Source organism: Budorcas taxicolor, chromosome 5 (assembly GCF_023091745.1).
Source record: "Budorcas taxicolor isolate Tak-1 chromosome 5, Takin1.1, whole genome shotgun sequence".
NCBI lineage: Eukaryota > Metazoa > Chordata > Mammalia > Artiodactyla > Bovidae > Budorcas > Budorcas taxicolor.
This window is the reverse complement of record NC_068914.1, coordinates 155261910-155286192: the sequence shown is the minus strand read 5'-3', so window position 1 is coordinate 155286192 and position 24283 is coordinate 155261910. Positions and strand designations below refer to the sequence as shown.

The 24283-nt window shown below is 44.1% G+C and overlaps 1 protein-coding gene across 3 annotated transcripts in view; it reads left to right on the top strand.

Moving 5' to 3' along the window:
- The window catches only part of MRTFA (myocardin related transcription factor A), a 203811-nt gene that overhangs the window by 155207 nt on the left and 24321 nt on the right, over positions 1-24283 (top strand). For all 3 annotated transcript variants that reach the window (XM_052641223.1, XM_052641221.1, XM_052641222.1), the window contains one exon: positions 11553-11618. In XM_052641223.1, coding sequence (XP_052497183.1) covers positions 11553-11618 — 66 coding nt within the window. The remainder of the gene's footprint in view (positions 1-11552; positions 11619-24283) is intronic.

Below are 24283 nucleotides of genomic sequence, written 5' to 3'. Positions count from 1 at the left end.
AGATTTAGATCAAAAACTCACAGAAACGAGTCTAGAGACACCAGATTTTCTCTTTATTAGGTTGTTCTTTCACCATTCTTTTTCACCTTGACAAACCTTCAATGGTAGACAACACATGTACCCCGGTGTTCATTGCAGCACTATTTCAGTAGTTAGGACATGGAAGCAACCTAGATGTCCATCGACAGATGAATGGATAAAGAAGCTGTAGTACGTATATACAATAGAATACTACTCAGCCATAAAAGGAATGCATTTGAGTCAGTTCTGATGAGATAGATGAACCTAGAGCCTATGATACAGAATGAAATAAGTCAGAGAAAAATAAATATTGTATATTAAACCATGAATATGGAATCTAGAAGAATGGTACTTACTCAACAGGGCAGCCGTGGTGACGCAGACATAGAGAACAGACTTTGGAGAAGGGCGGGAAAGAGAAGGTGAGGTGAGTGCAGAGAGCAGCGTGAGAGCATAATCACCACTTGTGGGAAGTGGACAGCAATGGAAGTTTGCCGAATGACTCGGGGCTCTGTAGTAACCTGGGGGAGTGGGAGAGGGTGGAGAGGTGGAAGGGAGATTCAGGAAGGAGGGGACATATATACACCTATGGTTAATTCATGTTGATGTATGACAGAAAACAAACCAATATCATAAATAACAATTAAATATATATATTTTTTAATGACAAATAATTTTTCCAGAAGAAATGTGTTAGAAAATGGAAGTCCTCTCCTGTTACAAACTTTTAAACAAATTTGAAACAAAATTTTTAACTTAAAAACACTGAACATTGTTCAATTCAGTTCAGTCACTCAGTCGTGTCCGACTCTTTGTGACCCCATGAATTGCAGCACACCAGGCCTCCGTGTCCATCACCAGCTCCCGGAGTTCACTCAGACTCAACGTTCATCGAGTCCATGATGCCATCCAGCCATCTCATCCTCTGTCGTCCCCTTCTCCTCCTGCCCCCAATCCCTCCCAACATCAGAGTCTTTTCCAGTGAGTCAACTCTTCGCCTGAGGTGGCCAAAGTACTGGAGTTTCAGCCCCAGCATCATTCCTTCCAAAGAAAACACAGGGCTGATCTCCTTCAGAATGGACAGTACACAACAAAAGATGAGGTCCTTTGTTGTTATTTAGTCGCTAAGTCATTGTATCCGACTTTCGCAACCCCATGAACTGCAGTGGTAAGCATATTCTTTACTACTAAACTACCAAGGAAGCCCGTGATGTGCTTTAAAAGCAGTTAATTGGGAGTGTCAAAAGAAAGGGGAATTAAATCTGCTTAATACTAGTTCCTTGGGTTTTCCAGGTGTCGCAGTGGTAAAGAATCCACCTGCCAGTGCAGGAGACATAGAAGACTCGGGTTTGATCCCTAGGTTGGGAAGATGCCCTGGAGGAGGAAGTGGCAGCCCACTCCACTATTTTTGCTGATGAAACCCCATGGACAGAGGATGCTGGTGGGCTACAGTCCGTGGGGTCACAGAGTCAGACACGGCTGAACACACACGTCAGCTCACCCAGCTCAAGTACTGGTTACTCAACCTGATTTATGATTGGCATCATGAACGTGGATGCAACATGTTTAATTTTCCAGAGTAAGGTGAATTTAAGTTAGACCAAACTGTCATTAAATGGGGTATTAGAATCTCCTGGCAAATTTTTGAAAAACCCTGATTCCCAAGCCTCACTCCAGACCAATTAAAAACATTATCCATGAACTTATGGTTGGGGGGTGGGGAAGGGTGGAGAGGAGGGATAGGTTGGGAGTTTGGGATTGACAGATACACACTGCTGTATTTAAAATAGATAACACAGGGACCTACTGTAAAAAATAAGTAAATTTTAAAAATTCTCAGATGATTTTATTTGTAAAGTAAGTGTTGAGAATCACTGGAATGGGGAAATAATGCAAGGATAAAAATTCAGCAGATTTGGTTCTAGTCCTGGCTTCTGCTTTCTAGTATTTTGTTGAGAATTTTTGTGTCTGTATCTATAAGGTGTGTTGGTCTGTAGTTTTGTTCTGGTCTCTTTCTCTGGCTTTGATATCAGAGTAACTAATAGAGTTAGTTGGAAAGTGTTCCTTTCTCTGTTTTCTGGAAGAGTTTTTGAAGGATTATTACTAATTCTTCTCTTAAATTTTTGGTAAAATTTACCAGTGAAGCTGTCTGAGCCTGAGTTTTCTTTTGAGGAAGATTTTAAATTAACAAGTCAATTTCTGCTTTTTATAGGTCTGTCTGGATATTCTGTTTTTTTGGGGGGGGGGGGTTGGCATCAATTTCAATAGTTTGTGCCTTTCTAGGAACTGGTCCACTTTATCTAAGTCATCTAATTTGTTGACTGTGGTTCTTCATGGTATTCTCTTTTAACTTTGTTAATTTCTGTAGTTGGTGATAATGTCTCCTCTTACATTCCTGATTTTAGGTCTCTTTTCTTGGTTATTCTAACGAAACATTTGTCAATTTTGTTAATCTTTGTAAACAGCAAATTTTTGGTTCTATTGGTTTTCTCTATTTCTGACATAATTGCTTTATAATTTAAAGCAATGGCATCACCGACTCAATGGAGATGAGTTTGGGTGAACTCTGGGAGTTGGTGATGGACAGGGAGGGCTGGCGTGCTGCAGTCCATGGCGTCACAAAGAGTCGGACATGACTTTTGCGTGTCCAACTTTCATTTAACTTTTATTCTTCTACTTACTTGGGTTTAGTTACACTTCTCTTTCTAGCTTCTTAAAGTGAAGGTTTTATTTACAACATGTGTTTGAAGTCTTCCTTCTATTCTCATACAAGCATTTAAATCTATGAATTTCCCTCTAAGCATTAATTTAGATATAGCCCATAAATTTTATGTGTTCAGTTCAACATGCTTTCTAATGTCTCTATTATTTTTCCTTTGACCCATTGGCTATTACATGAGTTCAGTCGCTCAGTCATGTCCAACTCTTTGCGACACCATGGACGGCACAGCACACCAGCCCTCCTTGTCCATCACCAACTCCCAGAGTTTACCCAAACTCATCTCCATTGAGTTGGTGATGCCATCCAACCATCTCATCCTCTCTTGTCCCCTTCTCCTGCTGCCTTCAATCGTTCCCAGCATCAGGGTCTTTTTCAAGGAGTCAGTTCTTCGCGTCAGGTGACCAAAGTATTGGAGTTTAGCGTCAACGTCAGTCCTTCCAATGAACACCCAGGACTGATCTCCTTTAGGATGAACTGGTTGGATCTCCTTGAAGTCGAAGGGACTCACAAAAGTCTTCTCCAGCACCACAATTCGAAAGCATCAATTCTTTGGAACTCAGCTTTCTTTATAGTCCAACTCTCACTTCCATACATGACTACTGGAAGAACCATATAGCCTTAACTAGACAGACCTTTGTTGACAAAGTAATGTCTCTGCTTTTGAATATGCTGATTAGGTTGGTCATAGCTTTTCTTCCAAGGAGCAAGCATGTGTTAATTCCATGGCTGCAGTCACCATCTGCAGTGATTTTGGAGCCCCCCAAAATAAAGTCTCTCAGTTTCCACTGTTTCCCCATCTGTTTGCCATGAAGTGATAGACCAAACGCCATGATATTAGTTTTCTGAATGTTGAGCTTTAAGCCAACTTTTTCACTCTCCTCTTTCACTTTCATCAAGAGGCTTTTTAGTTCCTCTTCACTTTCTGCCATAAGGATGGTGTCATCTGCATATCTGAGGTGATTGATATTCCTCCCAGCAATCTTGATTCCAGCTTGTGCTTCCTCCAGCCCAGCGTTTCTCATGATGTACTCTGCATATAAGTTAAATAAGCAGGGTGACAGTATACAGCCTTGATGTACTCCTTTTCCGATTTGGAACCAGTCTGTTGTTCCATGTCCAGTTCTAACTGTTGCTTCCTGAACTGCATACAGCTTTCTTAAGAGCCAGGTCAGGTGGTCTGGTATTCCCATCTCTTTCAGAATTTTCCACAGTTTATTGTGATCCACACAGTCAAAGGGTTTGGCATAGTCAATAAAGCAGAAATAGATGTTTTCTGAAACTCTCATGCTTTTTCGATGATCCAGCAGATGTTGGCAATTTGATCTCTGGTTCATCTGCCTTTTCGAAAACCAGCTTGAACATCTGGAAGTTCACAGTTCACATATAATTGAAGCCTGGCTTGGAGAATTTTGAGCATTACTTTAGTAGTGCGTGAGATGAGTGCAATTGTGTGGTAGTTTGAGCGTTCTTTGGCATTGCCTTTCTTTGGGATTGGCATGAAAACTGACCTTTTCCAGTCCTGTGGCCACTGCTGAGTTTTCCAAATTTGCTGGCATACTGAGTGCAGCACTTTCACAGCATCATCTTTCAGGATTTGAAATAGCTCCACTGGAATTCCATCACCTCCACTAGCTTTGTTCATAGTGATTCTTCCTAAGGCCCACCTGACTTCACATACCAGGATGTCTGGCTCTAGGTGAGTGTGAGTGATCACACCATTGTGATTATCTTGGTCCTGAAGATCTTTTTTGTACAGTTCTTGTGTGTATTCTTGCCACCTCTTCTTAATATCTTCTGCTTCTGTTAGGTCCATACCATTTCTGTCCTTTATCGAGCCCATCTTTGCATGAAATGTTCCCTTGATATCTCTAATTTTCTTGAAGAGATCTCTAGTTTTTCCCATTCTATTGTTTTCCTTTATTTCTTTGCACTGATCACTGAGGAAAGCTTTTTTTTTTAATATAAATTTATTTATTTTAATTGGAGGTTAATTAGTTTACAATATTGTATTGGTTTTGCCATACATCAACATGAATCCACCACAGGTATACACGTGTTCCCCATCCTGAACCCACCTCCCTTCTCCCTCCCCATACCATCCCTCTGGGTCGTCTCAGTGCACCAGCCCGAAGCATCCAGTATCATGCATCCAACCTGGACTGGCGATTTGTTTCACATATGATATCATACATGTTTCAATGCCATTCTCCCAAATCGTCCCACCCTCGCCCTCTGCCGCTGGTCTATAGATCTGCGTCTCTTTTGCTGTCTCGCATACAGGGTTATCATTACCATCTTTCTAAATTCCATATATATGCGCTAGTATACTGTATTGGTGTTTTTCTTTCTGGCTTACTTCACTCTGTACAATAGGCTCCACAGTTTCATAGACCTCATTAGAACTGATTCAGATATATTCTTTTTAATGTCTGAGTAATACTCTGTTGTGTATGTGTACCACAGCTTTCTTATCCATTCATCTGCTGATGAACATCTAGGTTGCTTCCATGTCCTGGCTATTATAAACAGTGCTGCAATAAACATTGGGGTACACGTGTCTCTTTCAATTCTAGTTTCCTTGGTGTGTATGCCCAGCAGTGGGATTGCTGGGTCATAAGGCAGTTCTGTTTCCAGTTTTTTAAGGAATCTCCACACTGTTCTCCATAGTGGCTGTACTAGTTTGCATTCTCACCAACAGTGTAAGAGGGTTCCCTTTTCTCCACACCCTTTCCAGCATGCATTGCTTGTAGACTTTTGGATCGCAGCCATTCTGACTGGCGTGAAATGGTACCTCATTGTGGTTTTGATTTGCTAGGAAGGCTTTCTTATCTCTCCTTGCTATTCTTTGGAACTGCATTCAAATGAGTGTATCTTTCTTTTTCTTCTTTGCTTTTCACTTCTCTTCTTTTCACAGCTATTTGTAAGGCCTCCTCAGACAGCCATTTTGCTTTTTTGCATTTCTTTTTTCTTGGGGATGGTGTTGATCCCTGTCTTCTGTACAGTGTCACGAGCTTCCGTCCATAGTTCATCAAGCACTCTATCAGATCTAGTTCCTTAAATCTGTTTCTCACTTCCACTGTATAATCATAAGGGATTTGATTTAGGTCACACCTGAATGGTCTAGTGGTTTTCCCTACTTTCTTCAATTTAAGTCTGAATTTGGCAATAAGGAGTTCGTGATCTGAGCCACAGTCAGCTCCCGGTCTTGTTTTTGCTGACTGTATAGAGCTTCTCTATCTTTGCCTGCAAAGAATATAATCAATCTGATTTAAGAGTGTATTATTTAATTTCTCCTTATTTTTAAATTTCTCATATTTTCTTCTGTTGTTAGTTTCTAATTTGATTTCATTGTAGTCGCAGAATGTACTTTGTATCATTTAAATCCATTTAACCTTATTGAAAGTCATTTTATGGCCTAGCATATGGTCTTTCCTAGAGCCAGGTCCATGTATGCTTGAGAAGAATATGTATTCTGTGGTTGCTGGGTGGAGTGTATTGTTCGAGTCTTGACGTTCTTGTTGATTTTCTGCATATTTGTTCAGTATCAAGAGCGAGGTTGATTGTAATTCATGAGTAGATAAATCAAACATTCCTTATTCTAAATCATGTAAGTATCATGAAGTTGAATTAAAATGGAGAAATCTCCTAGTATTAGTTGTATCTTAGGAATACCAGGAATTACATCTAATTTATTTTCTAGTGTATTCGTCCTTTTTATTTTAGTATCTTACTATGGCGATCACTTTTAATTCTCATGAAAACTCATAATTTCAGATTCAGCTCCAACCAGGCCGTCTTTCAGTTGATCATTTCTGGGTTTCGGTATCCTCCTTGGGACTGTGAGAACCTCCATAGCTTAGAGTCAGATATCTTAGTGGGGGTTTAGGGTGGGGAGAGAAGATTTTTGAGAAGGCTTGTTTGCCTTTTGCTCTCCTCAAGCATATAAACCTCACTGAGTTTCTAATACAGCACTGACTTTTTGGGCTAGCTTGTAATATCTAGTCAAGGAGCATTTCCTTTATTCCCAAAATCAACAAATTTATTTTGGAGCCTTTTTGTAATATAAATATTCTGAAAAGCTGCAATCAAATTTGTGGTCTTTTGATTAGGTTTCAAGTTTCATATCCAGATTTAAAGAATGGAGAAAAAGATTTATCAGTGTTTCTGAGAGAGCTGAGTCAATGGGACGTTCAGCAGTCAGAATCTTCATTGAAGAGGCCTTTGTCCTGAGCAAAGATGGTACACGGGGAGGGGTTTTGCTCTTTCGCAGTTATTCCTGTATTGACTCTTTGCTCTTCTCTTCTATTTCCCTCATAACTCACACTTCCCCTCCCTGTTCTAGAAGTCTTGGGGAAACCAGTAATGGGTGAGTACGAATGAGGTAGGAGCAGCCTGCTGAGCTGCACATCTCCCTTCCCAGTAAAATGCAGAGCTTCTGACCACGGGAGCCCAGAGCCAGATTGGGAACACACCACTTGTTTTTGATGTTTTTTTCCCAGACCTGATTGATTCAGTTGTTTGATACATTGAGTCCTTGGGCATCAGCCCTTGAATACCAGTGGCATGCCTCTGTGGTCTTAGCGGGCAGAAGAATGTCAGGTTCCTCCCCTTGCTCTAATTTCCTGAGTAGCCAGTTGTTCAGATAGCAGTTGATCACCTTTATTTGAAATAGATGGAAAACTTGATTATTTTCATGGGGAATGGAGAACCTTAGGTTCCCCACTTTATGGTTTATTTCTTTTCTTTCAATTCTTTACTGGCAGGCAGCTCAGTTGATTCACCATGCATCAGCTTCAGAGACATCTGTTCATCTATATATAATAGGCTGCTTGCACAGATGCATTTAAAACCAGATGATATATTACATTTGTGGAATTCAGTAACAGTGAAGGTATAAAGACTCGTGCTTGTACCTAAATAGGTATTTTTGTTTAGTTTTTTATTGACTTGGGGACTGGAGAGGAAATCTAAGTGGTGATATATAGTAACATAGCATTTATTGCATTCCAACTTTTAAAAATTTCCTTGATCTAGCACTGTGTTTGAAAATAATCACTTGAACTAGTGTTAGCTTTATCTTGGTGAGGGTGGTTGTGTATTAAATTATGTCCTCTTAAATATGCTTCTGATTTGAGTACCTTTTGCAGTGAATACATAATATATGTCTCTTATGGTATTTAAATTATTGAATGATTTATTTTAAAATGAATAGTCCCAAGGCCTAGAAACATAAAGGCATTTTATTTAGACTGCTTAGAATTAAGAGGAATTAAGATAGACTAAGGAAAGGGGAAGGCAATGGCACCCCACTCCAGTACTCTTGCCTGGAAAATCCCGTGGACGGAGGAGCCTGGAAGGCTGCAGTCCATGGGGTCGCTGAGGGTCGGACACAACTGAGCGACTACAGAATTGGACACGACTGAAGTGACTTAGCAGCAGCAGCAGCAAGGAAAGGGGAAATTGGTGTAAATACTGTTTCTTTGTGGTCAGACATCTCAGAAGGATTGTTGTATATATACACAGCCAAACAGATACCGTACACCGTAATTCTGAATTTGCTGCTTGTTTTCCTCCTTATAAACGTTGTTAAGGTTAGCAGGGATTATGCAATGTATGAAATAATACATACCTACTATCAGGTTGTAGCAGTACCCAGGGCATACTGATACAGGGTTAATTCTATTACATGAATGAGAAACTTGGTCAGATTTCAGATTAGACTAGAGTTTGGTATTAACTGCTGAGAGGCACAAATGGAATTTTCAGATAACTAAACTTTAATTTCATTTAGCTTGAGATGGAAAAGGTTTATGAGATGAACCTTCCCTTTTGAACTAGAGCCATATTAAAAAAAAAGGCAACTAAACTCCATGAATCATAGACTTAACCTTTTGCTTTCATGAAGCAAGAAGTTTGCATAATGGATTCCTTATGGCCCTATCTGTATATGGAGTTTTGGAAAGGCGTGAATTGCTATTTCAGAATTATTCTTGGATAATAGACGTGTTTTTCATTAATTATTGTTTTTTTGAAGTGTTCAGACTTACTGAATTAGGTTTCCCTGTTCTCTGAAATGAAATAAGTTTGGTACATTTAATCATTTTCCAGTCGCTCATCTTATACTGGGCCTTAGAAACACTGTAAAAGCTAACAGATTCTCCTTTCCCCTCTTACTTTATCCTTCCTGGCCCTCCTCTTTCTTCCAAGGAAACATATGGCACAGTATTAAGTATTTCCCTTCACTTTAGAGTCACAGAGACCTGATGTGAATCGTAGTTCTGCACTTTTGAGCCATTTGACCTAAGGCAAAAGTTTAAAGGTTCGATCCTTAGTTTTTTCATCTGTAAAATGGAGATAATAATTGTAATATCTCCACAGGGCTTTTTTTTTCCCTCAAGTATGTCAGTCATTTAATATAGGGCTGACACGTAGCAACACTCAATGATTCCTCTTATAATTTTATTATTAGTGTTGCTGCTGATCTATAATTTATTCTGAAATCAAGTTCTTAATTTAAATTTATTTTACTGAAGCTGATCTCCTAGACTTTGTCCCTGGCCTGAATCATCTATGTCCCTCAGCCCTTTTGTCTGTCTTGGCACAGAATGAACCCAGGCAATCATACTTTGGGCCTGTTATCTTAGCAGCACAGGCTTTTAGGAGACCCTGGAGAAACAGAAGTGGGGTCCCCAGGTTCTGGGATCAGAATGCTTGAGTTCAGAACCTGTTGTACCTCTTATTAGTGGATAACCTTAGGGGAATTACTTAATCTCTCTGGGCCTCATTTTCCTTACCTGTAAAGTAGGGTAATAATACCTGTTCTGTCCATTGGGTCTATCAGTGTTAGCTATTAGTTGGCTGTTGCCACTTTTATCTTTTATTCTGCAAGGCTTTCTTAATTTTAACAGTGTTAATTTGTAAATGATAATAACACCGTCCTATTTAGATTTCTCTGACTATATGTATCATCGTTTAGAGATGCAGTTCAATTTAAGAAACAGTTATTAAATACCTACTGTGTATTGAGTGCTATTGGTTGGGAGAGCATCATAGATTAAGATGATACATTCCCTGTCCTCCAGGAGTTTACATATATTTGGGGGTAAGTATTACACAGGGCAAAATATCTCTATACTTTTTATAACAGATACGAGGTAGTTCTTCGGAGGCCTGGAGCAATTCTCAATTGGGAAGGTCAGGTGAAGTGATGAGGTAGGCATTTCCAGGTGAAGTGAATTGTGAGTAACTGGACAGTCAGGTTGTGGTGACTTAGAATGGGTGAGGCTTCCCCGGTGGCTCAGATGGTAACGAGTCTGTCTGCCGTGCAGGAGACCGGGCTCCATCCCTGGGTGGGGAGACCCAGTGCTCTCACTGCAGCATGAGAAGATGCTGTAAACTTGGTAAAATAGGAGTGTGAGGAGGTAGCAGAGTTGAAGTTGGCTTAAAAATGTCAGTGTTAGTACTGGGGAGGAGGATGGTGATACCATTAAAGAGAAAAAGGATGGAACGTTGATTAGATGTGAGGAGGGGGTTGGGGAAGAGATGGCTCAGCAGGTAAAGAATCTGCCTGCAGCGCAGAAGACACAGGAGATGCAGGTTCGATCCCAGGGTCTAGGAGGATCCCCTAGAGAAAGGTACGGCAACCCACTCCAGTATTCTTGCCTGAAAAATCCCATGGACAGGGGAGCCTGGCGGGCTACAATCCAATGCGTAGGTGGACGCGACTGAGCAACTAGGCACAAGCAATAGGTTTTGAACCTGCTGGATTTGAGGGGTAGTCAGGAGACTGCTTACAGCTCTGCCATTTGGGGAGGCCGTCTTAAAAACTGCTTTGTGGATGGGAAAGACAGACGTTAGGGTAGTGTGATTCCTCATAGATACAGGTCGCCCTCAGAATGGACTTGCAGGACCTTAGAATGAAGACTTATCACGGAAGGGAACTTCCCTTGGCCCGTGAGATCCTCTCAACCTTCCTTTTCTGAACATGTTCTCACTTCACCTCTGAATGGAGGCCTTTGTCATTCCGCATGGTGTGCAGTGGTAATAATACCCTTTAGGTTTCATTCACATTTGAAATAAAGATAATTGGCTTTTAGCTTTGAAAAATTCCTATTAACTTGTTACATCAAGTGGTGTTGCCAGAGTAGAAATAGGAGAAAACCCCCTCATCACCCTCCCCTAGCCCAGATGTGCTTTGAATCGCCTAGCTTTGTGTTTCGTGTCAACAGAAGAAGGCTCGAAGTGAAGAGGAAGAGGCAGAGAAGAGTTGTCTTAATGGTAAAATAGTTTCTGGCCGAGGGAAGTGCATTGCTTGGTGAAAATAGGGATAATTTTTAGATCCAAAAGAGAAGATTTTACAAATAACCAATACTCCCTGATGTGTAACTCACTACACGTAACCGTGGTAAACATTTGCCACCAGGAGGAAGGCGTAGAACAGCTAGAAAAAGCCTTTTCTGCTGGGCAGTGGTCCTCATTTTGTTTTCTTTGAGTTAAGAATTTGTGTTTTTTCAGTCCTGGAGGAGGCCACAGTGTTGTAGGAGGTTTTGAGCAATAGGCAAGACTCTGGTACTTTGTGGATTGTTATCGCCCTGCAAGACCCTTCGCAACTTCCTCTCGCCACCCACAGCAGAATACGGAAGCCCTGCTGTATCAGGCCACTTCTGCAATTACAGCCACAGTTAGCGGAGACCCTTCTTTCACACTACACCCTTGTGTGTCGAGGCTTTCTTTGCATTTGAAAATGTGTCTTTTGTGGGGGAACGGCAGACTGAGCCTTCATCTCCCCTCTCTCTTTGCTGTCCTGCAGTGCTGCAGTTGAAGCTCCAGCAGCGCCGCACTCGGGAGGAGCTGGTGAGCCAAGGGATCATGCCGCGTAAGTACTCCCCTGCCTCTCGGCCCGTGACGGAGGTGCTTCGGGGACGCAGTGTGTGTGTCCAGTCTGCCACGGGAAGCACCTGATGGAAGACGAGGCCACCGGGTTCGTTTCTCGCTCTTTTCTTTGTCATGCTCTCCCAAGTTCAGGGCCTCTCACTTGGCCATAGTTAAGAGAACTGTGCTCATTGATCAAGTTCAGAGAAACAGCGTTCGGTTTAAGGGTGCCATTGAATCAACCTTCGCTTGTGAACTGCACCTTTAAAAGGGTTTCTCCACCCTGTGCCACTTCCCTTTGTAGGAGGAACAGATCGTGAGCTGGGGTTCTGTGAGGAAGAGCTGTCTCCGCATGTGTTTTGCCTGAATGTTGGGGTGCTTGGGAAGAGATGGCCCTTTCTCACCTAGTATTCCAAGTCAGCCCTAGTTGTGTTTAGAGTGAGAGCCTCAGATACCCTGGCCTGGTGTAACTGGAGTCATTGATGGGGTATCGCAGGGCGGGGCTCAGTGCAGAACCGCATCACTCGGGAGACATAAAACCCATCTTGGAATCTATTCAAAGTACGAAAATTTGCCTTTAATACAAGCAGCCTTATAAAACAAGCGGAAGCTGACACCAGCAGGGTTTTGCTCTTTTTGACATTTCTTTTTGAGATATCTGTGGAGAGCTTAGGCTCTCCCTCTTCGTTCTTTTATCTTTGTGTGTTCCTGCTACTTGGGCACAGCCGAATGAAATAAAAATTTATATATTGTTCACCGCTTCCAGCTTCATAGTGGAAGGACTGATGTTTTAATTTTTTAGACCTTAACTCGGTGCCTGCTAACCTACTGCTGCTGTATCTTGCTAGTTCTCATTCATTCACAGTTTGGCTAACTGGTATGTGCCTGTTGATGCAGCAAGATAAACCCAGCTCCTGCTCTCAGGAGTTTTGTACTTACTAAGTAGACTGATAACATAACAAGCAGGGAGACAAATAAACTAACACCATTGCTTCAGAACATGGTAAATGCTCTGAAGTACATGTACCCTGGTTGGCATAATAACGGATAATAGGCATGTGAGGGAATCACTCTGAAGAAGTTGGTCAAGAAAGGCCTCCTCGAGAAGGAAATATCTGAGCTGAGATCTGAAGGATTAGATGGGGTCAGTCATTCAGAAGCAGGAAGAGGAGAAAGCAAGTCTGAGGGCCCAGCACAGCTAAGAGCCTGGCCTGTTTGCACACACCAAGGAAGCATGGTTGCTGGGTAAGTGAGGGCGGAGCGAGGGCCAGTTAAGACGGGCAGGATGGGCGGGGCCAGAACTAGCTCTGTCAACCGCACGGAGGAGGCAGATCCTATTTTAACTGCAATGGGAAGCCATCGAAGATTTTCAAGCAAGTGAAGACAGGATCTGATTTAGCTCGTGGTGATGTCAGATCCATTTCTAAGAGCTGGAACTACATAGCAAGTATAAAGATCCTGAGGTCTGTTTCTGTCCTACGCATCAGCCGGGAGATTCAAGTCTCAAGTTTATCTTTTTAAAAATTGCAGTTAACTCTCAAACCATTTGCCCACGTGCTGTCTCCTCTGACCTTGCAGTGAAGTGCTCTTCTCCTTAAAGTGTGGGTCCGTTAGTGTGCTCAGGTAGAGTGGTGGTGTGCTTTTATAAAACACTCCAAATCTGCCAGCCTACAAGCCTTGTAGAGGAACAAGTCGCCCTGTATCAATCGCATTGTCCCTTTCACCAAGTTCATCCTGTGTTTAGGATCTGCTTTTTGCCTGTGACAATCCTAGGTACTCTAGAGATTAAAGGAATATTCAGCATGGGACCTGCCCTTAAGACACTTAACAGTTTGTCTGGGTGGTAGGATTTGCCCGTACACAACATAGAGAGCAGCTCAGTGCTGGTCTGTGGGCGCTGACTCTGATACAGTACTAGTTCTGAGAACATAGTGCTGCTTCTCAGAATCTGTAGTATGTTCAGGATCTAGAAACCACTCAGAGGATGAGGGCCTACATTCTTTTTGCAGCCTTTCATTTGATACCAGGAGCTACTGGAGATAACTGTTTAGTAGGATTTATTGTGTTGCATTTCTTGCAGTTTTCTGTGCTATTCAGACACACGATGCTTGAGTATTGCAGTTATCTGCTTAGATGTTTGTCTCTCCAGTTAGACTGTGAGCTCCTTGAGGAGGTATCTTATTTATATTTCTGCCCCCAGCACCTGGCACTGAATGAATGAATGAAGACAGCCAACTGTAAAATGGTGTGTGTATAAGAGAGAAAGAGAGAATGAAAGACAGACAGAAACAGATACTACTTACCTGCAAACTTGTTGGAATTCTGGGCCTGGAATTTGAAACAACACTCCTGTTCTCCTAGGAGCTCAGATTCTAAAATATTCTGAGTATCTAATTGTGTACCTTGGGTGGTTCTCTGCATCTGTGAAGTGAGACTAACTGCCCTTCCTGTAGGGATAGAAGCGCCCTGCTTCTGTGAGAATATTGCATTTTCCCTTACAACACAAGCCACCTTCAGCGATGGGCACAGCTTGTTTTCAGCTTTTCCAGTGAGGAAAGTAGGTAGCAAACTCTCAGATGGTGAGAGAGGGAGCGCTGAGGCCTGGGAAGAGCTCCAGGTGTCAAGTGTCCTGCTCCTCAGCATACCAGGTGATGCGCAGATGGGGCCCAGAGCTCCTAAAGGTGAGGCCCTTTTTCCCAGCCCCTCACCCTCTGTGTAGCCCCACGTCCTCACCACAGCCTCTCGCCACCACTGTAACTCCTGTTATAATCTGGGACATTCTGTGCCTCTCTGACACCCCCACCAATTCCAAGGTCATCCTTCGCTCACGTCTTTCAAAAGAAAATGTGAGTAGTGCTGGGGGCAAGTCGTAACTGATCAGCAATTTGTTGGTTACTGAAGACTTGGGTGATCTGGAAAGATAGCATCTGGTTTGAAGTGCCCATTTCACTTCCATCTCACTGGCCTGAGGAGTTTCTGAAAAGTGCCTTTATGTTTAAGTTAGCTATACAACTTAGGAAAGTCATTAAGACCCTCAAACCAGGGGAAAGGAGCAGTGTAGTCATGGCCATATTCTGCCTCATCAATTTCTGTTTATATCTTCTATCCACTTGTCCTGATCTTTCTGTAGCTCTGGGAAGAAGAACTCACCCACCTTGTTTCACAGAGCATTCCCACAGCTCCCACGGGGGTCTCTGGCTTCCAGTCCGGACATCATGTCTGCAGGGCACGATGTTTTCAGTGGCTGCCCTGCCTTCAGGGTTGTTTGTAGTTTTGCGTATTGTTCAAAGCTGGGCAGTGGCCTTCCCATAGAATTCAGGGGATTTAAGGACTTCCCTGGTGGCTCAGACGGTAAAGCCTCTGTCTACAGTGCAAGAGACCCGGGTTCGAGCCCTGGGTTGGGAAGATCCCCTGGAGAAGGAAATGGCAACCCACTCTAATACTATTGCCTGGAAAATCCCATGGACAGAGGAGCCTGGTAGGCTACAGTCTATGGGGTCACAAAGAGTCAGACACGACTGAGCGACTTCACTAAGAGCCTCTTAATTCCTATACACCTCTTTCTACTGCTTGATACGCTCTGCTCAGGCATCTGAACTATGGGGTCTAGAAGTTGGTGGTTTCTAATGTGTTTTTAAATAGGATCATTTCCCAGAATCCCTCTTTCTCATCATGTAAACCTGTGTCTCAAATTTAACACTGCTTAAACCGTACCAAGTGCAGAGTGCCAGATAGCAAAGAATTACTATTCTGGGTCCCGTGCTTTCTTTCCTGATGTCTGAAGCTCTGCATATCTTGAGGGAAGAGGAGAGATGGCACAGATAGGAAGCTGGTGTTCAAGTCCAGAAATTAAGGAATGCTTCTGTATTTCAGATGAAGAGTTGTAGAAGAGGTGGGTCCTGTGTGGTTCACTTTGTTTCCAAACAGAGCTTTCCCCACAGCCTTTCTCTCTGACATTTAAAGTTGTACAAGCCAGAAAGTTAAGGTGAAAATTAAGAAAAATATTCTGGCAGTCAGGGCTGCTGCAGAGGAATAGCCTTTTAAAGGAAAACATGGACGTTCTCCTGACCCAAACAAATGACAGATAAATCTCCTGTAATCTTCCTAGATATGAGAGAAGAGCCTCATTTGTCTGTTCCCTCTCAGCCTCTTGTTATTCTCCCGTGAGCCCTTGAGGAAAAGCAGAGATCACATTTTCTAATGCCTCAGTTACCCCTTACCGACCGGTTCATTATTGCCGCATATGCATATAGTAGGAAGACCTCGGGACCTTGGCAGACCCATGAGGAAATCCTCTGTTTGTCCAATAGGTTAGGGACTTCCCTCTGTATTTCTTGGGTGACTTTTGTTTTGTTTTGTTTTGTTTTCATTTTAAATGGTGTTTCTGCGCACCTAGCCACTGTCCCTGGTGACGCTTTCTTCTGAATTGTTGGGGGAATACACGCACAGCGTGAAGGTGTCACAGCTCGGGGCAGCCAGGGTCGGCCCAGAGGCCTCTCAGCCGGCCTCAGCCCTGAGCGGCACTCAGACTTGTCGCTGGGTGAGGCAGTGAGCCAGTGGCCAGCGAGCTCGATTGGCTTGTGGGTCTGCTAGTAGGCCCCGTGTTCTCACATTGAAACTGGAAAAAAATGGTCTCGTGTGATGGAGTTCCCGCAGCTCTGTTTCTAACAAGCTTTACCACATCTTGACTCCTGACCCTTCAGTTCTGCAGTTCGACCCCTTTGTCAAGCTTCAGCTGTCGGCGTTGGCCGAGAGCTGCACAGAGACCCAGCTGCTTAAGCTACCCTTTTACTGGGTCCCACATCAGCTGAAAATCTCCTGTTCATCTGACTATAGCAGTCTCTGTACCAGGAAGAAATTTCTTCTAAACTCTGACAAAAGATTATTTAATGGCTGAAAGTGTCAGGATTTATTATTATGGTCTCTTTTCCTCTGTAGCTGAGATTCTTCTTAATAATATTTTTGTTATTTGTGGGAATTATTCCTTATATTATTCTTCATCAAAGGTATATAAACTTTGTTTCAAGCTTCTCTTTCCTGAGTACATAGAGATAAAATCCGTTTTGGTGAAGCTCTTTTAAAAATAACTCTTGGTGTTCGTAACCCCTGAGAAGATAAACCAACCTCTGGCCTCAAAATTTCTTGTAATAAGAAAGGAGCCGTCAGTCCATCTTTATTAAATACTGAGGTGCATGGCATCTCTTCCCCAAGTTTCCATGAATTCTAAAGAACTAGCCGCCCCCACACACCAGCCCTGTCCAGTAGCACTTCCAGTTTGGATAGAAATATTCTGTGACCCTAGCTGCTACCCACAGGTACTCTTGAGCACTTAAATGTGGCTAGCTTGATTGAAGAACTGAACTTTTATATTTAATTTTAATCAATTTAAATAGTCGCATGTGGGTGGTGGCTGTGGTATTAGACGATAGGATTTTAGGCTTTATTTGGCCACTTAGAAACAAGGTGACTTTGGACAACTCATTCCACTTTGCTGAATTCAAATTCTACTTTTATAAAATTCTTATCTAGCATGGAAAAAACCTTAAATGTCCATCAACAGATATATGAATAAAGAAGATATTCTGCACGCACACACTGGAATACTACTCAGCCACAAAAAAGAACGAAGTGATGCCATTTGTAGTGACATTAATGAACCCAGAGATGATCATACTAAGTAAGTCAGAAAGAGAAAAGCGAACACCACATGATGCCCCTTTCTGCGGAATCTGAAGCATGACACAAGTGAAACAGAAACAAGCTCACAGATGTAGACAGCGGCCGTGTGGTTGCCAAGGAAGGGGAGGCCAGGGACAGACGTATTGGGAGTTTGGGGTTGGCAGATGCAAGCTGTTATATAAGCTGTTATGTGTAACTGATTCACTTTGTTCCACACCAGATAACACAACATTGTCAATCAACTATACTTCAATAAAATAAGTGAAAACAATAAAGTTTTTCTCCGCCCACAGTTAGTTTTGGAGATAACTGAGATGATGTGCTGTTCCCACTTTTGAGACGCGGGCAGTACTATTTGCAGTGAGTGGAGCATTTGCTTGGATCTGCCGTTTGGGTATCTGAAAGTAGCTTTTAATATATATAGCTCATTAACTTCTGTGAAAACCAGTGTTTGGACACAGGAACTGTCTTTCAGTAAATAAAATTCTCCTTAATTTCACTTTCCTCTCTACTCTTGGATTAAAAAACAGTTGCTGAGGGACTTCCCTAGATGAAGACTCTGCACTTCCACTGTAGGGGTGCGAGTTTGATCCTTGTTTGGGGAACTAAGATCCCACGTGCCTTGAGGCACAGCCAATAAAATAAAAGCAGTTTGCTGAGAATTGTTGAGAGTCAAAGAACCACTAGCCAAACATAGTACTCTAAGATTGTTCCCCTTTTAGTTGTATATTAACAGGACTACTCTTTTTTTTAGCTTGCCCTCTTCATGGTAATTTTTTTTTTTAATCTCTCTTAAAACAAGTAAGCGGATAGGTTGGAAATAATGTATATATTTTCAATTTCTGGGCAGCTTGCCAAGAGCCTGAAATGTTCACCAGCAGGGACCCAGTGGTGATTCCAGCACAGATTAGGGTCTAGTTTAAGGACAAATTGCTCCCTTTTTAAAAAGCTTATAAAGATGGAAGATGACAGAATTGTAGGCTGAAAGGAAATGTTGTTTGTTTTGATTTGAAGTGAAGTGTTAGTGTGTGCGGGACATTCTTTCTGAGAGGATCTCAGATGCGTTTGGGTGAGAGCAGGTTCTCCCCTGGGCCTTGGCCCTTCCCTGTGTGCTCCAGTCCACTTGGGAGTCATAGAAGCTCTGTGTGGTCATCTCTGAATAGCTGTCCCTGTGAGCCAGAAGAGTCTGGACAGGATTGACCTGCACCCCTTTCCGGCAAGAGCTCAGAAAAAGACTTCCTCCAAAGCCTGCAGTTTGCCCCCGGCTCCAGCCCAGGCGGGGACCCTGGGCCTGTGCTTCTTGCAGGGGCTCACTGTCACAGCTGTTAGTGTGGTCCCCTCGGCTCTTTCAGATACATAGATGTCTTTGGGTGAAAGAGCTAATTTATTTCTGCCTTTTCTTTTTAATTGAGATATGGCTGGTATACATGATATTTGTTTCAGATGTACAATATAACTTTTTTTTTTTTAAAGCAGAGAACTCTACCTATCTGAGATGCTGTATCCTCAGCTCAGGAGTGAGACCATTTAACTCTAGTTGGATCCCAGGTTTAAAGGACATTTGAGAAACGCCACAGTCAAGCGTGTGTTCCAGGATCGGGGCTAACCTGATCCCTGGATTTGAAGCTGAGGGAAGACTGTGTCACCATATGGCCTCAGGAATCTTCTCTTTCATCTCAGGAGAAGACCAGCTGGGCGTGTCGCTAGCTAGCATTTGATGTTGCCTTTCTGAGAGGTCCTGGAGAAGGAAATGGCAGCCTACTCCAGTATTCTTGCCTGGAAAATCCCATGGATGGCAGAGCCTGGTAGGCTACCGTCCATGGGGTCGCAAAGAGTCAGATACGACTGAGCAACTTCACTTTCTGAGAGGTAGCAGCCTTCTCATCTCTCTTCCTGCTGCTGTGGGTCACCAGCAGTGTGTGTTCCTACGTCAGGGGTCAGTGACTAGCACGGAACTGCCTCCTTGTCCAGTTGCTATCAAATCCTAAAATAACTCTAGAATGAGTTGTATGTTCTATGCATTTTCATTGTTGAATCTGAGGAGGAATCCAACAGGGAGCTGTCTTGGACAGACCATCAGAAGTAGTCTTCCTGATACAGGTTCTTGATACAGTTTAATACCTAAAATGTATGATAGGTATTCACTTCCATTTAATAGTTCTGGAAGTATCTGAGATACTTTTAAAGATAGCATCTGAGATACTTTGACACATCTTTTCAAGATAGTGAAGGAGTTTATTAAGTCACTTGTTGAAGCTACATACTAACTTTGCTTAAACAATAAAATTAAAGAACGCTTTCAGGGGGGCCCTGATGGATATCTGATGATGGTGGTGATTTAAAATCCTTCAGCCTAATGGGAGGCTATTTGCAGAGGAGCGGAGGTGATTCAGAGCTTGTATCTAACAGGTGACCTAGACATTTTGGTTATGGGGCTTCAAAAAGGTATGTATGCATGTGACTGTGTATTGGAATAACGGACTGATCTGGAGCACTAGGCTGGGCTGTGGTGTGAAAGCTGGATATAAACAGGGCTGGCATGTAGGCCAAAGACAAACTTGGAAGGCCAAGTTCAAAATATTTGACCCCTCACATTTTAAGCTTTTGAAATTCACTGTACCTGTTGGTATTCATGCCATGCAGAATTGTGTGATGACTTTACCTCCCGGTGAGTCTTTTGCCCCGTCAGTGGGGTCAAGGTTGAAGACCCGGGAGCAGCTTGCACTTCTGACAAGGAAAAGCTGAGCATCCTTGAGCCTCCATTTTTAGCCTTCCTTCTGGGTAGTTGGCTCCCCTGCTGGTTTGGGTGGGGGTGACAGCCCACGTGTCGAAACGGGGGTGGTTGGCCAGCCTGCTACCAAAACAGGATGTTGCGGAGCATGTTTTCTGCCTGTTGGTGTGGATCCTTGCTGGCCCTGGAGTGCCTGATCTTCCCCACAGCCCATCACCAAAGCTTTTTCTTTGACTCTCCTGGACTTAGTTCTGGTTTTCACTGTCACGGCCAGTCCCTGGACTGTCGGTCGACAGAGCTCTTTGGTTAATATCATTATTGCTGGTTATTTTTGTAGGCATTTTGGCATGACAGATAAAAACAGAAAGACAAAAAATGGGAGTCAGCTCCAGTTAGCTCTCAGCATTTGACTCCACACCCACATGTTCTCTTCAGAAGTAGAATGGCACACACACAAAAAATAATAAGTTTAAAACAGTAACAATGCCAGAAGCTTATTAAGCAGAGCTTCCAGCAGATGGTGGAGCACTTTCACTTTAATGCTGAGAATCACTGCCGCAGGGGTTTGTATAGTTGCCATTTTGTGGATGAGGATACTGAAGTGCAGAGGGATCAGAGGCCTTGCCTAAGGTCACAGCACCAGTGGAAGACAGAGGTGGGTCCAGTCCGGGTCTTTTGGCTCCAGACCCCAGGCTGATTCCTGAAGGTCGCAGTCTAATGATTCTTACTGATAGTGGAATTTCATGATGATGGCCTGATGTACGCTCACCAAAATGTCAACTTTGTAAATATTAAAAATTGAAAACAGTGTCAGATCAGGAACCAGGGTTGGCGAGGAAAGTGAAAGTTAGTGGGGAGGGTGTATGTTAAAGTCACGCCATCATTTTTAAGCCATCTATTAAAATTGCTTCCAAGTTGCTGCTCCTGTGTGCTGGCTTGGAGGCCGTGGGCATCTCTTCTCTGTCTCAACAACTCTTAGTTAAATCAGAGGTTCTGGATTTTTTTTTTTTTTTTTTTTTTTTTTGGTGCCACTGATGCTCCTTGGGAAATCTTGCATGTCCTCTCACTAGACAGTTTCCCAGGCAAGTAACCCAGAACTCAGCACACAATTTCCAGGGATTCATAGATGGTCTAAAGCAGTGAAGCGTGCCCCAGGTTAAGAGCCCCTGCTCTGCCTGGATGTGGAGTCCCAGGGAAAACTGTCGCCCTAATAGGCGTTGGGAACCCTCACACCCCAGTGACGCAGCAGCCTCCGAGCTCCCCACCCGCTCGCCCTAGAGCAGGGGCTGCGTTTCTGGAGCTGCCTTCCATGGAGTGGGATTGCCAGGCCAGACCCAGCGGCAGCACGTGGAGTCCATCCTGGCCAAAGCAGGCCCTCGTCAGGGCGTGAGGAAAACGGCAAACAGCCCCCGATGCGTTGACTGTCAGAAATACGTACTTTGCAGCTTGAAACGCTGACCCTGAAAGGTCAGGAGAGTCAACTCCACCAGTCTGTGGGCACCTGCCCCACCAGCAGAGATGCAGTTCTGAGTTAGCTGTTCAGAAAAGTGGTCCAGACCTGACTCGGCATCCTGCTTAGTACGGAGCCCCTGGTGGTGGGGAGTGAGCAGGTTAGCTTCTTTTCTCGTCCGCAGTGTCACCCCTCCCCTGCCTTCTGGACTAGAGAGACAAGGCTTTTCACATTTTACTGGCACCAGCCTCCTCGAAGAGCTTTTACTAAAGATTAAAACTCTTGAAGCTCAGAAATCTGCGTTAGATGCTTACCCTCCAAGACTTCTGGAACCCCACTTGGGGAAACGCTGGACAAGGGTCGTGGGCCTTGCTCCCCTTGACGGCAAAGAATGCTGCTGTTCACCTCTCTGCAGGGGTCCTGGAGTGGAGGGTAGCCCCGTCACCTGAGTCAGGAGTGAGTGATGGTTGTTGCCGGGTGACTGAGCGCAGGCAGCTGGTGCCCCTCGTCTCCAGCGCTGGGAAAAGCCTGCCTCGCTGCCACCCGAGTGCCCTGGCACCGCGGCTGGGATGAGTTGGGCAGAGTTCCTGCACTGCCCAGACCCGTGTGACAGACTTCCGTGCCGGGGCTGTGGGACGTGGAGGGAATCTGATTATATAGCGACTCCCTCTGCTCTGTTGAGCCCTCTGAGAGAGGGCTTATGGGGAAAGGGCTGGGAAACGGTGTGCCCCTTGACGTTTCCGAGGTCGCGTCTGAAGTCCTCCTTTCTGTCCCGTTGCCAGCATTCGAGCGAATGACGAGGCGGCATTTGTCTCCAGAGGAAGAGCCAGGACAGGAAAGCAAAATGTGGCAGAGCAGATTAAAATCTCTGTTGGTTACTTTTTGGTGACTTAAAAAAAAACAGACTCAATCAGAGAAGTATCTTTCCTCTGACCCACTCCCACCCTCCTCCTACCTGGCTTATGTGGAAATTGACGCACATGAAAAGGCCCGGATTTGGACATCAGGAGAGCTAGAGCCTGGTCTTCGTTCTGCAGCCGATTAGGACGTGACCCCATGCAAGTCAGCTCTCCTTCATAAGATGTGGAGACAGCAGGTACTCAGGAGCTCACATCAGGTCATTTCCATCTTGAAAACCTCAGGGAAAACACACAGAAACTGTTCGCAGCAGATCTTTGTATTTACCTGGCCCCCAGGAGCCACTTTATCCATGGCAAGGTTGACGGGCACAGTCCTGCTCTATTTCTTCTCTCCATCTCATTTTCTCTAGTACCCCTGGAGAAGAGTGCGAAGTCCTGAGTCCTCCGAGGCCGTGTGCAGCTCCCCGCTTCCTGCCTCTCCTCCCACTCTTCCCAGGTCACTCTGCTCTGCCAGCCTGGCCACTTGGCGGGTTCTGCCCCCGGGCCACTCTGCTTGCTGCTCCCCTGTCTGCAGGGCTCATTCCCCTCCTCTGGGTCTCAGCCCTGGCATCACAGCAGCATCACACCAGGAAGTCTTTCCCTGACCACAGTGTATAAAATCCTGCCCCATCACTCTCTGTCATCCATACCCAGCTCTGTATTCCTCAGAGCCTGTATTGCTTCCTCCTGTGGTAGGTGTTTATATGTCTGACACATCATTCTTCACTGGAGTGTAAGCTCCATGAGAACATGGACGTCCCAGCGCCAGCTGACACAGGGGCTCTCAGTTAATACGCATTGGGAGCGTTAGCACGTTGAGACATCTCTGTCGTGACATCCAGACAACACCTCTGGACTCCACGTCCTCCTCTCTTCCTCCTCCATATTTTGAAGTGGGTTTCTGCCCCTACACCTCACTGGCGTCGCTCTGAGACTGCTGGCCACGTCCTTTGGCTGGGCTCCCTTTATCACCTCTGCTTAAATTCCAAGATTCTCTTAGGATTCATCCTGGGAAGTATTTTCTTCTGTCTCTCCATGACATATCACATCATCCCTAGATGATGCCGTATGCATGCACACACACATATGTACACGCATGTGTGCACGCACACACACACACTACTTGCACGTCTCTTAAGAGGATGTCTCACAATCAGCGCACATCCAGCATGTCCCCAGTAAGCACAGTCTCTTATGTAATGCCCCAGGCTCATTCCACCTGCGTATCCTTTCTCTGGGAGTATTGATGGCATGACCATGTACTTGGTCACCCCATATTTTTCTTCTGATAAATGGCCTCTTGATCTCTACTAGAGTGATCGTGTAAAAATGCAATTCTCACTCTTTTGCGATTCTCAGCATGATAACTGATTCCAGGTAGGTATTGTCAATAGATGCTAAAACCGTGAAGTGCTTAGGAAACAGGATTTTCACAAGGCCTCCAAGTGTTACCCCACAGATTATGTATTAATTACAGAGGGGGAATGCTTCTTTTAGAATGAAGAGAGCTGGGGTCACCTTTCACACTCAGCACTGCCGTCAGTTGGGCAGCACGGCACTGCGGGTGCCGCTGATGCTGAAAAGTACATGCAGCTCTGTGCTTTTCTGCCCAAAAACATTTAACCTAAATCTAATCATGGGGAAGCAGCCAAATTCAGATTATATGACATTCTTTCCACAGGACAAGCTGGTTTAGACACACTTAAGTCAGCATCAGGAAAAGTGAAAAAGGCAAGAGTACCGTTTCAGGTTGAGACTGGGTAGTAAACATTTAAACGGAGTGCATGGTTCTTGATTACATCTTGGATTAAGGGGGGAAATCCAAACAGCCGTAGAAGACATTTGAGGGGCAGTTGAAATTCAAACACAGTGTGTACTTTAGACTATATGATTGAATAATGTTCATTTTC